The sequence below is a fragment of the Archocentrus centrarchus genome, chromosome 4, assembly GCF_007364275.1.
Source record: "Archocentrus centrarchus isolate MPI-CPG fArcCen1 chromosome 4, fArcCen1, whole genome shotgun sequence".
Lineage (NCBI taxonomy): Eukaryota > Metazoa > Chordata > Actinopteri > Cichliformes > Cichlidae > Archocentrus > Archocentrus centrarchus.
In genome coordinates this window covers 23314561-23330913 of record NC_044349.1, presented here as the reverse complement: position 1 = coordinate 23330913, position 16353 = coordinate 23314561, and the positions used below count along the sequence as shown (strand labels likewise).

At 41.3% G+C, this 16353-nt stretch overlaps 1 protein-coding gene across 1 annotated transcript in view; it reads right to left on the bottom strand.

The window, feature by feature from the left end:
• The window catches only part of glis1b (GLIS family zinc finger 1b), a 52639-nt gene that overhangs the window by 32917 nt on the left and 3369 nt on the right, over nucleotides 1-16353 (bottom strand). Inside the window, exons 2-3 of the mRNA XM_030727238.1 lie at nucleotides 14182-14374; nucleotides 11424-12954 (exon numbers count right to left, since the gene is read on the bottom strand). Coding sequence (XP_030583098.1) covers nucleotides 11424-12954; nucleotides 14182-14374 — 1724 coding nt within the window. The remainder of the gene's footprint in view (nucleotides 1-11423; nucleotides 12955-14181; nucleotides 14375-16353) is intronic.

The window sequence follows — 16353 nt, the reverse complement described above, 5'->3', positions numbered from 1 at the left end:
GATTCGGACTGGAAAGTTTGTAAATAACTGCCGTCTAATTTACAAATGCAGACAGATTGCCAAGACACTGCAATCAATTTGAGTCAGTCTGTGTACTGGAAGTGAGCACAACTTGTCTGCAGGATGTCTCTTTGCAAGAGGGGATTTGACTCACCTGGTTGCCAGCCAGGTCGTATATTCTGGTTACATATATCTATATAAAAGCAAGGCTGCCAAGCACCTATGTCATTTTGCAGTCACTATTTGAGGAGGAAATTTTGAATATCTGTGAGGTTCTGGCTGGACTGAATGTAAGCAGTTAATGTGAATTTTTGTGAATGAGGGCATCAACAAATTTGTGATTCTCGTCAATTTATCACAGTTAATCACCGCATTATTACACACAGACTGCATGTAATTGTCAACCTGACCTCACTCAATCACAAACTGATAGCAGGCTGACTCTGTCTTATTGCCGTTTTATCACCGTCTTGACGCACCAAAGTTGCTTTGAAGACATCAGCTGACTGCGAGTGGTCACTGACTTGGGCTCTGTTTCGAAGCAACCATTTCAAAGGCAGGAACATCACTAGTTCCCTGCACGTGGTCGCAGTAATTTTGGTCACACCACTGCTTCCCTAGTGTGGCTGTGGCAATATAGTAAGAGGAAAGTGCGTCAAAGCCAAAACTACAACAATATTTTCTAAAAGCAATTTTTTTAAACATCTGTCAAACATGTGGCTTCATTTAACTGTTGAAGAAATAGACTTGTACAGTGAAAATACTCTTGCATCAATGTTCCTTAACAATGCGATGACCACTGTGTTTGAGAAGGATTCTGGGTGTTTGTTTTGGTGATGAGACATGAGCCCATCATCGCTCCTTCAGCTTCTAAAAGAGCCATCCCACTTTGTCTCATGACAGCACGGTTGCAGTCACAGCAATTCTAACCATTTATAATGGCTAATTAGAGTGCAGCACAAAGCTTCCAGGGCCACAGCCATTAGTAACCATCAAGACATTAATTATAAACCCATTCGCGAAATCCGAACCCGCTATGAAAAAGACAGACTGGGGGTTACGCAATGAAAATCCTAAACATGATCTGTGTTCCGAGCCGGCGCCTGGACTGATGTTACTGGCAGTCAATGCAGGATCCTGTTTGACAGGCCCATGAGCTACAGCATCCTCTAACACTCGGGCTTCCATCTATTCAGCACCTTTCACTCACACTTGCTTCCATTCGAACTCTCGCTTTCTCTTGCTGTCTCTCTTTCACCCCCCTTCAGCCAATAAGCTCCTCTTGCTCTGCACTTCAGTGTCTCAGTTTTATATTGTTGGTATTGGGGGATGATAGATGCCAGTTCACCAATAGCTAATAGTGACAAAAATAATTACATTTAATTGATCTGATTTATGGTTCTTATTAATTATTTGACACAAATGGTAAAATGAGTCCAAAGTGATGATTGGCCTGTGCGTTGAAGTGAACTTTTTACTGGATCAGCACCATCCATCCATTACTTTCTCCTTCTTCTGTGACTGAACTTTTCCTTTTTAAGTGTAACTCACTATTTTTGTCTTTTTTTTAATAGTTTAACCTGCCTTGTGCTCATCTGTTTCCTCTTTACATACATACTCCTTATTCTCCCAGACCAAAAATTGTCTGAGAAAATGTGCCACCCTGCTTGCACAAAATGTTGCATGTCTTGGGACTGGATTTCATTTCAGTCTTTTAAGGTTGCTAGTAATGGAGAAATTGGCATCTTTGTATATTGCCACAGGTCTGGAAAGATGCCCCTGCTCTGACCACAGCTCCTGACATTAACCATTCATGCCCTAGAAAGAAAAAACACCCACTAGTTAACCACGGCATCTACCCAGAAAACCAAAGCACATTGCCAGTAGCTGTTTTTTAACTGTATGAAAGTTTTTAAGTGTTTATTTTGTTAAATTTTGGATTCTTGCTGTGGTCAGAGAATAGCTCGTACTACAAGCGGCCAAGTGTTATTTTCATTTTTATGCAAACAGGCACACTCTTCTCTTCTGCATTCCCTTTTTGTTGTTTCAGCCGATAAGATGAATTTTATTTTTCCATCTTGCCTGGTGATTTAAACTTGTGTGTGACATATTGTAATGAACAGGAGGAATGAAGTGTTCCTGTACCGTCCACACTTGTTAGGTAAAGAAATGAAGGCCCTTGTCCGTTCCTGGCAAACTGTTCCACACAATCCAAGAGTTGACACAGCTGTCTAAAGAATCACGCCTACTGTGGCATACACTGGCAACTCTATAACTCTGACGTGACAACAAATAAACATTGCTGAAGCTCAGTGAGTTGCCAATCCAAATAGTTTGATGCCAGAAGTACTATAGTACTCAGACAAAAAACATGCCAGCAAAATTAAACAATAGGTCAACATGGCACTGTGATCAACACCAGCCCAAGGACTCAAGGAGGGTGAAGGGGAAGAGGGTGCATTTATGCAACCCTCTGGAGGGGGACCAAACCACAAAGCCTTCTGGGTAAAAAAGCTGCCGCTTAAGAAATGTGGTGCAACTGCGATGCCACGGTGCCCCTAGATTTGTTCACTCTCTGGCGTGCCAAGTGTGTTCTTTTCTGCTCTCCGTGGGTTTCAGGGTCCAGTTTCCAGCTATGCGGGTAAGGCTGGCTGCAATATATCAGACTGTGCGAGACATTCGGTGTGTCAAGTCGAATCATGTCTTGGGCATTCTCCGTAAGCACGTCGCCATTCATTCACATTTCAATAAATCACTTGACCGCATTTCAGAATATAGTTCTCCATTCGTATTTTCAATAATTCAGTTGACACTTACACATCTGTGCCTACGGTCTTATAAGAAAATGCATTCATTGCACTGTAAACTCACTACCCATTCCTCTGCAATTATAGTGCATTCAAGCAACCCATCAATGGTAAAAAACAACAGAAAAAACATAGGTTGGTCTATTGATCGGTATTCTGTGGTAAATATTTTCATATTTATAGAATATTTCCTTCAAGCTTTTCATCAGTCATATGTTTATCTTAGCTGTAATATGAGTACTCACACAATTGCCCATTAGAGAGCAGCCACATTACAACATCTTTCTCATATACAATATTTCTTTCCTAACTCCACTTCAGTTCATGCATGACCTAATCTAAATTTCTTGGCCTTATTTCATTTAAAAAAAAAAGAGAGAGAGAGAAAAGAAAAGAAACTAAATGGATGATTCTGATGTTTTGTTTGTTTTGCCTCTCATACGAATGCAGCCTGAATGGCAGCTGCTCTGTGACACAGCGTGAAAAGCGGTATGCTTTAACTTAAAGGTTTCTTATTACGACTGTCATTCTGCCCATATAACTAAAGCAACCCTGCATAAACCTTTCTAAATTGCTGTTAAACTAAATCCAAAACTGATCAGATTGAACATGAAACAGATGCTTTTAAAAGTGAACAGCAACAAAATCATTATGGACATAAAACTCTATGGGAGAGAGGTAAATCCCAGCTTAAATATCAGAGTCTCTGTGGTGCCAGTTCTGCTGGGTCACACAATCATAAAATAGGGTAATAGGAAACTGAAACATATTGTGTATTGTGACCTTATATGTCCTATTGAGAAATGTGTTGCTCCACTGCTTTCAACCACCACTTTGTGCCATCATTTAACGCCATAATTCAAAGTTCTACCTTGATCTTTTTCATTTGAATCTCTCTTCAATCTCTGAAAGGCATTTGGAAATACACTGAAGGTCTTGGCAGCGTAAAGACATATATAAGGTCTCACTTTCGAAAGCTTAGTCGACCTGCATCAAACGCTCAAATTCTGTGTGCGACAGCCTTGCTAATTCTTCAAAAATGCTCTTAAAGTCTCGCATTCAATGCATACCAAATCACTTGTCATGCATAATGCCTTGCGATGAATTCTGGGCAAAAATGTCATTTTTGGGATGACATCAGTGGAGCTGGATTGGCCGTCTGGCTCTGTTTCTTTCAGCCTTCACTTCTTCTCACAAACATTCAAATTAAACCCGGCACACTAACCACAGAACACCGCGGTGCATAATTTAAACTTGACACCCTAAACGTAAACATGTCTTTCGCTACATAATTTACCCATACTTCTCCTAGTGTTTATTTTGTACGGTAGCAACTCAGTTTCTCGTATACACTGGCTTCACGTCTTTGCAGGTCTGGTGTGGCGTACTGTGTGCCCGGGTGGGTGAATGGATACTGTCAACTTGGGGTTGTGCTGTGGCCCTGACGTTAAAGTAGTCCCGGTGTGTATAAATGTCCTTATTTGTTTTCTGGTTGTGAAGGTGGTTGATGGTAGATGCTCTGGAATAAATTCTCTGCAGTGACCTCTGCAGCACAGACAAGTCATCAAAAAATAAAATAAAAAAGCAAACACCTGGACGCACTAAGAGATTTACCTCTGTTCAACAGACAGAGCACACACACTAGAAACCAGCCAGTTTGGTGGGTATGTTTAGAGAGTGGCTGATGTGGCACAAATGTGTCCGGCACAAAACAAGGCCAGTGTGTGAATATGAGAAGTTGGAGAGGATGGCAGCCGCAGAAGAGAAAGAACCTGTTATGTCTTAGCCTTATAAAATGCCACAAACTATGGCTATAATTATCTGTTTGACTGTTGCAGAGAAATGGTTATGCACGCATAATGCACATGATCCGTGACTGCACACAGTCAGAAAGCACTGCTACTGAGCGCTAACAGCCAGGCACATTTTTAGGAGTCTAAAAAAGATTTAACAGATCTTCAGCATCAATCAATCCTCTGTCTGCTCCACGTATCCCCAAAACCACCCTCTGAACATGGTGGAGACCCAAAAACACACAATCCAGCTTCGTATTTCTCATTTATTAGTAAACTGATCTGGCTCAATAGAGAGGTTAAACCAATTATGGTTTTGGACGGGACACAATTATGACACAATGTCTGTGCAATGTACTGTGTGACCAGCCGCAGCCCCGGCTCTTTGGGTTTCTGACACCAGAGTGCAGTAAAAAGTTTGAGGAAATGGGGAAACTCAAAATACAGCATTCCAGACAAATGCAATTAAAGTGTATGATAAACAGCAAATCCTGCATGCTTTGATATGAGGTTATGAGGTTAACGGCAAAATAGCTGACCCGGATACAATTTTTTATTTTTCACTGCTGATATTGAGATGTTATAGTAGTTGCTGGTTATGAAAGCGACACTAAATCCCAGTTTTCCCAGTTTGCCAGTTGCATGTTGTTTAACTACGCACAAGAGATCTAAGAAACAGATCAGATCTGCCCACCCATGCACTGATTCACACAGATGCCCAGATTACGTGTGTCGGTAACTAAATAACAAATTTTCTCCTCTAAGCTAATTGATAACATTTTGTCCTAACACATTTTGACTCCAGTTGTGGATCCTCTGCATAAGCAGCTCCAATCAGTTTAGACACACACTGATGACACTTTTTGGGATAAACGGGCTCAAGTCAAACAATGTGTTAACATGCAAAGAATTAATATGCTTTGTTCTTCTGTACAAACAATAAACAATACAAGTTGTGGAGCTGGGTATCAACCAAGCTGCATTTTTGGTGTGCCACATGCAATTTCTACGTAAGACAGTTGACAAAGAGTAAAAAGAAAAAAAATCCTCTGGTCCTCAAATAAATGACTGTGAAAAGTTGTTTCAGACCTGTTGTGCAACTGCTTGGAAACATGCTGATCCCATTTTGACATGCGTGCTGTATAGTGAGAACGAGAAAACAACTGAAAGGTTGACAAAGTTTAAAAAAATGTAAAACTTTTGACATTTTAAAGTGATAAAATAAAAATGAGAAGAATCAGATTCTAATTCAGTGTATATCAAATATTCTAAAGCATGAATGACAGCATTGAAAATAAATATATTATATACAGAAATTTTAACCTGTGATGCAGTGATTCACATCGACATGAAAATAATTTTATTAGAAGTCACTGCTTATTATCAGTTGAGGCAAATCAACCGATGCAGCCCTTCATATGTGCTTTTTTTTATCTCAGTGCATATCATATTCTAAATAAAATGATAATAAAAGTTTAACAAACTTTAAAGTAGAGTCAAATTTTCTCAGTACCACTGACCTGAATGTGGACTATTATCCATACTGCATATACAAAACAGCAGCATCAAATTATGTTTAATATTTATAGTAAAAGCAAGCCTAATAATTATATCATATTTAATATAGTACGTGGGAAGGGTATTAAATAGAAAGATCAAGGGGTAGAAACTGAGGCATGCAATGTGTGCTGAGTACATTAAAGCAGTCCTAAGTTTAGATCTAAACAATAAGTGAGAAGATGGGGTGATGCTGGGAGGGGGTTTCTTGAGTGCTGGACTATATTACTGAAAAAGATTGACTGGAAAACTTTTTCAGCCTGACAAGAAGTTGGCCTGGCCTGCTCAACAAGGGAAACAAGCAACATTCATCTATCCAGAGCTTTCATTTATACGCCAAAACATCAGTGGCAGGGCGCCTTCGCCAGCAATTTCATCATGCGACTATCACATATGGGCAGTGTTGGGTTACTAATAGCACGAAGACTGGACTGCCAAGCAGCACGGCAGATATGACAGGAAGACGGAGGATAGCTACAGGATGGGATTATCGGTTTGTAGAAAGAAATCAGACTGTGTAGCTACCTGATGAACTAATTTGCCTGGGGAATGAATGACAAAGCTAATGCTGAAAATTATTTAATGAGGAGCAGAGGGACTTTCAGATAAAGTGCTAAAAGTTGATCTATTCCAGGTCCTTATTTGGTCCTGATTAGGTTTTTGCATTTGAGCCAACTTAACAGACTAGGAACTTTCTTTCCTGAGCATGGAGTTACTCCTGACATGCTAAACCATTGACTTTCTCATCTGTTCACACTGATTACTTTAAATGAGCCATACACAGACCTATCTTCTCCCACCATATGGGACTGAATATGCTCGTACAAATTGTGGGACCTCTTAGACTTGCAAATATACAACATGTTGTATTGGTAATTTGGCTTCCACGTCTGTCTTAGTTTGGGCTCTCTCTCTCTCTCGCTCTCTCTCTCACACACACACACACATTTTTATTTTTGGATTTTTTTAAAGTATGATTGACAATAATCCTTATTTATCTCATACTGAAATTTGGTGCAGCTCCTCATAAACAGGAGGTGGGTGGGGCGATATTGGAGATAGCTGCTCTCAATGACATCACACAGAGGCAGGAATAGAAAAAAAAAACTGTCTGAAGCCGAGCGCTTAGAGCAGTCTGAGGCCTGAGCTTTTGGCTTAGAGGGATTACTTGTACACACACTGACTTTATTTGAAACTTTGGCCATGTTTAGTATTAACACCCACCTTTTAACAGTATGTAGAAAATAAAGAAAAGAACAGAGTGAGAAGGTGGGCTCAGAGATTGTGGCCTCTAAAAGTCTGGACAGACCAAAGTGTCAGAGGCTCATACCGGCATATTAATATCTGCGTCACTCGCCACCCTCACCCAGTGCTCACACAGCTCCAGTTTCAGGCAGCATTCAGAGGAAAAGTCGGGTCATGTGCTGAACCTCAGTTTTAATTAGCTAATGGCACTCTCTGTTTTATCTCATGCACCTGAGCTGATTGCTCACAAAAGACTCCATTTACCCCTGAAAACACACGGCATCTTGGCGGCAGGCTTAGTTCTACATCTGAGTGTCTGCTGCCGAGGGACTTCGCCGCTCTCTTCCAAAAATCAGTCTAGTAAATCTAAATATATATGTTAGTTGGTTTCACAGCAGTGAAAAAAGAGGAAATTCCATGATCTATGACTTTTTTCCAGCGGTTCTCAACATCCAGCTTTCCTTCAACAAGTAGTCTGACTGTGTGTCAGTCACGGTGTGTGTGTTGGTGTTTGTCTCTGTACACACAAGTGCATACATTTAGACAGAGCCCTATTAAACAGCTAATGCTGGCTGGGTTTTCTGATTGTGAAATGGAAGTGTGGCTTATTGAATTGCCTTTGGCTCCAACATTTGAGCAACACAAAAAACTTTAAATGAATTTTCTTTTGATTTTAAATAGGTAAAATATCTCCTCATTTCATGAGATTCCACATAATAATCATTTTATCTGAAATGCATAAAACATTATATGAAGATTTAATAATGTTTCCATATGAAAAATTTTAGAGTAGAATAAAATTGCACTTGCCATGTGCTGCACATAATTCACCACATCCACAATGTTTGTTCTAAAATGACAAAAATCTTCCTGAAAGATTGTTACTGCGACATTTTGCATAAACATCTTGGAATAAGCAACATTTAATTCATGCTTGAACCACAGATTGAATCCTGCATCCCGCAGCAGAATAAACCTCTTTAAAAAAAACACTGAAAGTGCACAAATGTTTTCAGATTTTATGAGCACATTTTTCTCCAACATTTGATCTAAACTGCGATGCCAAACCAACCAAATAAAGTGCACAACGCCGTACTCTTGCCTGAAGTCGCTGTGCCATGTAAACATGCCGCCCTTTGCACACAGAGCTTCAGCGGTTTAAGGAAGATATTTTTTGAAGTTCATGGCTCACAGTGCAGCCTTCAGACACTTCAAATCCACAGGGTCGGCCTCTGACAAAGAAGAACAATATCAAAGTCTAGGACCATGACAGGGCTGCTCTTGCTGGATATATTTTTAATATTTATGCAGACACAGGAAAAAAATGCAATAAACTAAAACAACAAGTGAATTAGGCATGAAACACAACAGGATATTGCAGAGAGATTATGTCGTTTCCTTTTCGCCCATGTATCCCTCGGCATTTGCTTGTCCTATACAACAACCCAGGGCTGGCTTTAATTGGAGGGAGTGGGAACAACAACAACAACAAAAAAAAAGGTAGCGCAACTTATTTAAGAGCCTTAAACTCAGTCGTCGACATGCAGATGGACCTGAAATTTGATCAAATATTAGCCAGGTATAGAGTGCGACAGGCCCACGCAGGGGACGGGGTACAGCTTGTGTGTTGTGATAATGACTTTTTGCTGCCAAAACGCAGCATGAAGCAAATTCTGTGCAGCTGCATGAAGAAAATAGAAAGGGTATATATGCAGCAGGAGAGAGGATAAAGGAGACGTGTTATGCTTGGATGTCAGGAGAGCCTCGCTTCATGAGCGCCTGCTGGAATCTGCCGCTGGAAAGATAATAAAAGGATTAGTCCTGGTTTTTCTAGAGCATTTGGCCCTAAAACAGAGTGTCTCATCTGTTTCCTCTATATGAATTGCTTGAATTCTTGAATACCTTTGTCTATTGCATGAGCACAAAAAAACAGAAGAGGCATTGGTGCTCGTGGCAAAAAGCACACGCGCCCCGACTGAAAGAAAAAAGGAGGACTTGAGAAGGACACAAATAAAAAACCATGAACATGAACAGTCTTCCAGACACACACAGAGACACAAGGTTTCCTATAAGTGTAGAGTACTTACTTAAACGTGTATAGACTACAAAAACACAAACAGTTACAAATACACACACAGCGAGTGTGTTTATTTTCCCAGGGCCTCCAAGTTTATCTGCTGAAGTCCCAGATCAACATGCATTAAATCCCAGATGATTAGATGTGTTGATACAAGCTTTAAAACATTCCATATTTATGTTTAGGCTTTTTTTTTTTTTTTTTTTTTGGAAAAGCTGGAGTGTTACAACCCATTGTACGGCACATGGAATCAGTACTTCCTATTGTGAGAGCGATTCACTGTACCTGTTTTAACACGACTACTACATTGCTGTGACTATGTTTGTTCGTGAAATAAACATAAACAGGAGGTTAGGGTGAGTTTCACAGAGCCTCACACCCCACAAAGTCCAAAACCTTGTCCACACTTAGCCGAATTGTTCTCATGTTCTCATGTGGCAAACATCTCCAAAAACACACTCGCGCACATTTATACGCATCTATCCGAAAAGCATAAATCTGCTGTGTGTCACCCAGACTTGCTGTCCCTGCTGTACAAACACACATCACTTTAATGAGCAACAATAACAACAACAACAACAAAAAAGGACACATGAAAGCCTGTAATACAACGCGATCCTAAAGCTGAATTAACAGTTTAGGCACGAACAGCAAATTACTTCCAAATTTTCACTGAGCCAAGGAAGCAGAAACACTAATACCCCAGAGTGACGCAAAGCAGGGAGAACAGCAGGAACAGTTGAGCTTGTGCCTTTTTGCCTTCAGTCAGCAGATGTGTGTTAGTAAGCACGAGAATCAGTCAGATTCAACGTGAATGTCTTAATCAGCGCTAAAGAAGGGCAAAACAAGACTCTCACCTCGATTCATTTTGCAAACCAATGTTCTTTTTAGGAAAAAAAGGTCTGGATATGGAAAACCAGGTGCTGTAGAAATATAATAATTTTTTTTTTTTCAATTAGCGTTAGGATTTGGATGAATTCCTCAACCTGAAGAGCACCACTCCTCGCAGGGAGCTTTTTGTGAAGCCGCGAATTGAGCAAGACAGGCGAATGTTACAGACGAGCCCTCTGTGTCTCACTTCTCCAGACTACTACATTTCTCCTCATGTTTGGCTTGGATAGGAATCCAATTCACTTAATACTTGTGGGACAGCTAAATATTTAAAGCTCCCATTTAAAAGGATCAAGTGTGGGCATTGTTTGGTTATGTTAACCATATGTGTTGGCTTTTCATGATCTGAATCCCTTCTCAAAAAACAAAGTGCTCGTGAAAATAAACATGGCTTCTTGCTACACAAATTGTGGACTAATTGTGTATTTGGACTTAAATCATTTTTTTTTTTAGGTTGGAGGGCATTTTCCATTCCTGAACGTGGGATGTGGGGAGGTGACAGCTTGACATTGATTAGTGTGTTGATTTGCGCAACTCGAGCCTCACCTGTAAAGAAAACAGCCACAGATCTATTTATGCTGATGAAGTAGTGCTACCCTTACAGCATTTCACATCTTCAGTGGAAGAAAAACTTTTTTTTTTCTTTTTTTTTTGTATGTTCCACTTAAAATACAGGAATTACAATCATAACTGTTTCTCAACCAAAACAAAATAAGAGTTTCTGTTGAAACTTAATCAGCAGTGAAGCAAGGCCAGTCCCTTTTTTTTTTTTGGACACATGTATCTTTGTGAGAAAAATCATTTTGACGTACTGTATTATGTTGTGAAATATGTGCTTGTGTTTAATTTACACAAAAGAAAAGATCACAGATGGTTGCAATTATGAGATAAACTGGATTCATATTAAACTAATAAATACAACCGAATACAGTCAGAAAAAGTAAGAAAACTGACCACAAGGGGATTTTTAACAATATTCAGTGTATATGTTTTGAATCATTTGGCCTTGTAGCCTGTGGCGGGAGAAGAATTATATGGTTTATGAGGACTCACCATACACTTGTTGGGTTTCTCTCCAGAATGGACCCTCATGTGAATGAGCAGCTTGTAGCGTGCATTGAAGGGCTTGTAGCGCCGAATGCAGCCAGCCCAGAAACAGGTGAAGTCCTCACCTTTGCGTTGATCGATGTGGACCTTTTCAATATGTCTCACAAGCTCCTCCTGCTGCTCAAAAGCAGCACTGCAGTCAATCCAGCGACACACCTGTTTATCCACCAGTGCTCCTCCTCCTCCTCCTCCGACTTCTTCTAGCTCAGGGGCTGTTTGGGTCCCCGTAAGACCTCCAGAGGTTGGTTTGAGTCCCAGGGAAGAGGTCGGAGCTGTCTGCTGGCTCTGATGATGTAGCGGACCGTTGGGAGTGGGCCCCACATATTGGTGCAAGTGGTAAGGCGGAGGCATGGCAGATCGAGGTGGGTGGTGAGCGTGACGAAGATTCCCATTGCGCCCACTCAAGTGATGGTGATGATGATAGTGGTGTTGAAAGAGTTTGTCTTCGCTGGGAGAGAAGTCATCGAGAGGTTCCTGCTTGAGGGCAGCACCAGATCTTTGGGCCCCATCTGTGAGACCCCCACCTTGAGGCCCCGAATGCAGCGTCCCAGACATCAGGGCCCCACTCATCAGGGCCCCACTCATCAGTAGCCCCAACCCGTCTGAGCCTCCACCTCCTCCCACTCCTCCCTCAGCTGTTCCTCCAGCCCCACGCCCCTGCAGCATGGAGCTCTGCTCCTCACACAGCCCCAGGCTCTGCCCTTGGCCCTGCTCTGGCTCACCTAATGACACTGAAGAAGAGGACGAGGAGGAGGAAAGAGACAGCAGGCAGGTGGCAGGTGAGGACAGCTGACAACTCTCCTGTAGTGCGGCCTGCTGGGGGCTGCTGTGTGGTGGGGGCCTCTGGGGGGCTTCCCGTGAGCACGAGTTAGAGGGTGGGGAAGCAGAAGAGGAGGAGGAGGAGGAAGAGAAGCCGGCGCTGCTGGTGTGGCTGGGTGAGAGGTTAGCACGGAACCCGTTGACGCAGGCGACCATCGACATCTGGGAGGAGGAGCAGATGATTGCGGTGATATTGATCTCCTCAGAAGGAGTGCCAACAGCTGATGGGGAACCTGTGGCAGCAGTGGCGGTGGTTTGCGAGGCCAGGGACAGGCAGCGTCTCTTCAGACTGCTAGCACTGAGCAGCCGCGCTGAATGACGGGAGCCAATTGGAGACAAAGCCAGTGGGGAGGAGCCATCTTCATTATTAAACGGTTGTACTGTGTCTCCTGGCACAGCACTACCTACGCCGCTCACTGCAGATACGCCATTACCATTGTTGCTAACATGCAGTGATCCAATCATCTCATCCCTGGCCACTTCCAAAACTTGGCCTGCCCTGTGGGCCTGAAACCCAGCCTGAGATGGAGACGCCGCACTGGAGATCTTGTAGCCCATTGAACTCTCCTGTTTGACCGGGTAAGAGTGAGCCCCGCTGGCACCACAGCCCAGCCTGGGTGAGGCCCCCGGTAGGGTCCTCTCGAAGGCAGAGGAGGATCTGCGGGAAGAAAAATACAAAGAGATTGCGAGTGTTATTATTTCAGTGGCCGTTGACAGAGACAGGCTGGTTCATCCTTCCCACCAACAACACAGTCAAGTTCTGTCTTCATCCTCCAATCTTTCTTTCAGTTTAAATGAAAATCATGTAATACTGAAAGAGTCCCACTAACCTAAAATATTTTTAGCTAAACCTTATATTCATAAACAAATGTTAACACTGTGTAGGCCATGACACGCAAACAGTAACAGAGGGGTAGTATAAATTGCTGATGATCCAAAGTGTTTTTATGAATAAACGAAACAGGATCTTCTTGTAGTGAAAAGATATGAATGGGCATTTAAGACTAAGAATAGCGTGAGGGGGAGGGCTGGACGGTGACTGAGACTGAGAGGCCACTTGCTGGTGCGTCCATCTGACAGGCTTTGATGACACAAAGGGGTTAAACCCAACCCAACAGTGGGGATAAATAGGGAGTCACCTGTTTTGGTGGTATAATTGAAGCCTATGAAGGGTCACCATTTACAATACTGTGTATTATGGTGGGAATCTTTGCCCTGCTGAATGGGGAGCCCAGGTCATGTTTCTCCATGCGTTGCTGTGATCTCCTACATAATCATTCCTGTCAGTTGGCTCATTATGGATTTTGTCCAAAGCCCCTGAGTGATGTGAGAAGAGCTCTCTTTTCCCCGGTCTGTCATCTTTGTCTCTTCCCCGGAGCACACCCAGGAAAAAACAGGACTAATACCAGGTAGGACTGGAGAAAGCCACTGGCAGGCCTTGTCATCATTGTTGTTAATAAAGACTTGACCCCTCTTCTTTTTCTATTCAGTAGCCTCATTTCCTCTTTGGTTGTAGTGAAAATATTGAAAGACAATATGAGAGAAATAAAAGTCTGTCCAGAAGCACTTTTAGCCGGATGGCTAAGAAGAGAGACAAAGAAAGGAGAAGGAGGACAAATCTACTTCTGCCTTGACCAACAGTAGTCACAATTTGCACACGGAGGAATTGCATTAGTGTAGCATAAATGTTGTACTTCAGTGTGTTTTATGAGGCCGTTGGGTAATGCTTTCCAGCAACATATGTGTGCAACTGATTCACAATAGCAAGCATAATGAGAACCATATTGTACCTGCATATTGTTAGTAATACTATGCCAAACAGGAAACATTCAGAACTGGAAGTGGAAAAATATGATATTAAACAGGAATAAGGGTGACACTTCACCTGGTGTCTCGGTGAGGCCCGTCCTGCAGAAGAAGGTCAGGTGTAGGTCTGCTGCAGTGGAGGCTCTGGGGGTAAAGCCCCTCTGAATGACCACCCGTTGGCAGCGGCAAGCTCTGCCCACATTGCATCAGGGTGCCCTCGACATCGTCCAGCTCAGTATTTGCATCCTTCTCTGAGCAGTAGGTCCCATTGACTGGAAAAGGACAGGAATAATATCACCAACCTGTTAATTTTACAAATTACACACTGTTTATATAAATTCACAGTTTTTATCATATGGTTTTTGCTAGCAGAACAGTGACCTAGTGCTACTCTCAAATTAAACGTTGGCTAAAGAAATCCCACTCAGTGATCTGCTGACCAACCTGAAAAAACAGCCAGCTGAAAATAATCAGTTTACAATGGGATCCATGCCATCACGGACATGTTGAAACTCTATTACATTATGAATATTCTCTCGAGGAATAATTGTTGGCTGCCTTAACTATCACTGCATCTACACAGAGAGCTCTTTGACAATATCCAAGTGGTGGCAGTAAGAATAACATCAGATATTATTACTGAAGTGATTAAAAAATTGTATTCCAGCCAAATAAAGTGAAACTGCTCTGTCTTTCATGACCTTTAATGAAAAAAAACTATTCAGTCATTTTAACTGTACATAATCAATTGTCTTCTGAAAATTTTGACCACATTCATTTATTTCTTTTAATTGGTAAATTTTCATTTTGTAACAATTCTGGTGTAAGTAATCAGTGAGTTTATATAAAAAGTCAAAGGCACTGAAGTCAAAGTAAAAGGAGCATAACTGCTACAAGAGTTATTTAGACCAAATGAATGTTTAATATCTTAAAACGGCCTGTTTGGTTAAAAAAAAAAAAGATGAAATGATAAATGTGTTACCAAATTACAAAGTGCTGATTCTTCATCTGTATTTACTTATTTTGTTCAAATGCAGTGTTTTCTTCTTTGGGCAAAAACACAAGACATCTGATAGTAATCCTAAGTTTTTTTAAAAAAATTTCTTATTCTATCCTGATTTTTTTTTTTCTGATGAAGATTAGATACTTTATGAACGTGACCATAACTATAATAAAGAAAATAAGAGATAGATGATGTGAGAGAAGGAAGGCCTCAGTGTATGAGGAAATGTTTTTGAAGGGTAAGCTGATATCCCCACACACTTGTGTGCAGGCGACTACGTGTCCCCTGTTCCAAGTTTCTTAACTCAATTTCTCAAATTTAATTTTCTGCTAACAATGTTACTGATAATGTTATCACACACTATAAGCCATCATTAATAAAGCCAACCAAATATTCTGTATGTGAAAGAAAACATTAAAAAAGTCCAGGAAAAAAAAACATGGATACAAGGGGGAAAATTAACTAAATGTAGTGAAATATATTATGCAAAATTAAGGATTTATGAAAAAAGGATAGAGTAAGAAAGCTAGTACAACATGAGTAACAGATGGAAAGAAAGGGTAAACAATAGAGGAGAGAAAGGGAGGGAATATTTTAGAAAATGGGAAAAAGATTATAAGAATGAACAAAAGAGAAGGGAAAACAAGGGTACATTGTGGCAATGTTATCCTCAGTTTAACAAACATATTTTTATATATCCTTCCTACAGCTGATGAGTCCAAAGTCTCCACTGCATTTGTCTTTTCGCGGGTCACAGCAGAAACACAAAGAAGTAGAGAAAAGGCAAAGCGAGCAACGCAAACAGTGCAGCATCGCCAAGGGACCTCGGGAACAACGCTGCTTTCACTCAAAACTGTTAACAGAAGGCAAGATGTATTTCAGCTCTCGTCTGTTTTTAAGCATACAAATCACTCTGTTTATCATATTCTGGATTGCTCTTTTTTGTTTTTGTTTTTTTTGGTTTCTTTTTACTATTTGTTGGCTGAGCATCTCACCAGTTAGTGTATACAAATGAGTTTCTGTATGAAACTTTCGAGGCCCGATGATGTGAACCCAAGTATTTCCCTGCCTCAAGTCAGAAGTAAATTTAATAAGAATGGCCAGAAGTAACATGAATCAGAATGGAGATGACTAACATCATTAGAGATCTTATAATTAGGCCCTTACTGTCCGTGTACTTTTTGGATTGGCGGTCGATCAATCAGGCTTTGACTGAATGCACATGCTCTCTCTCACACATCATAGTCA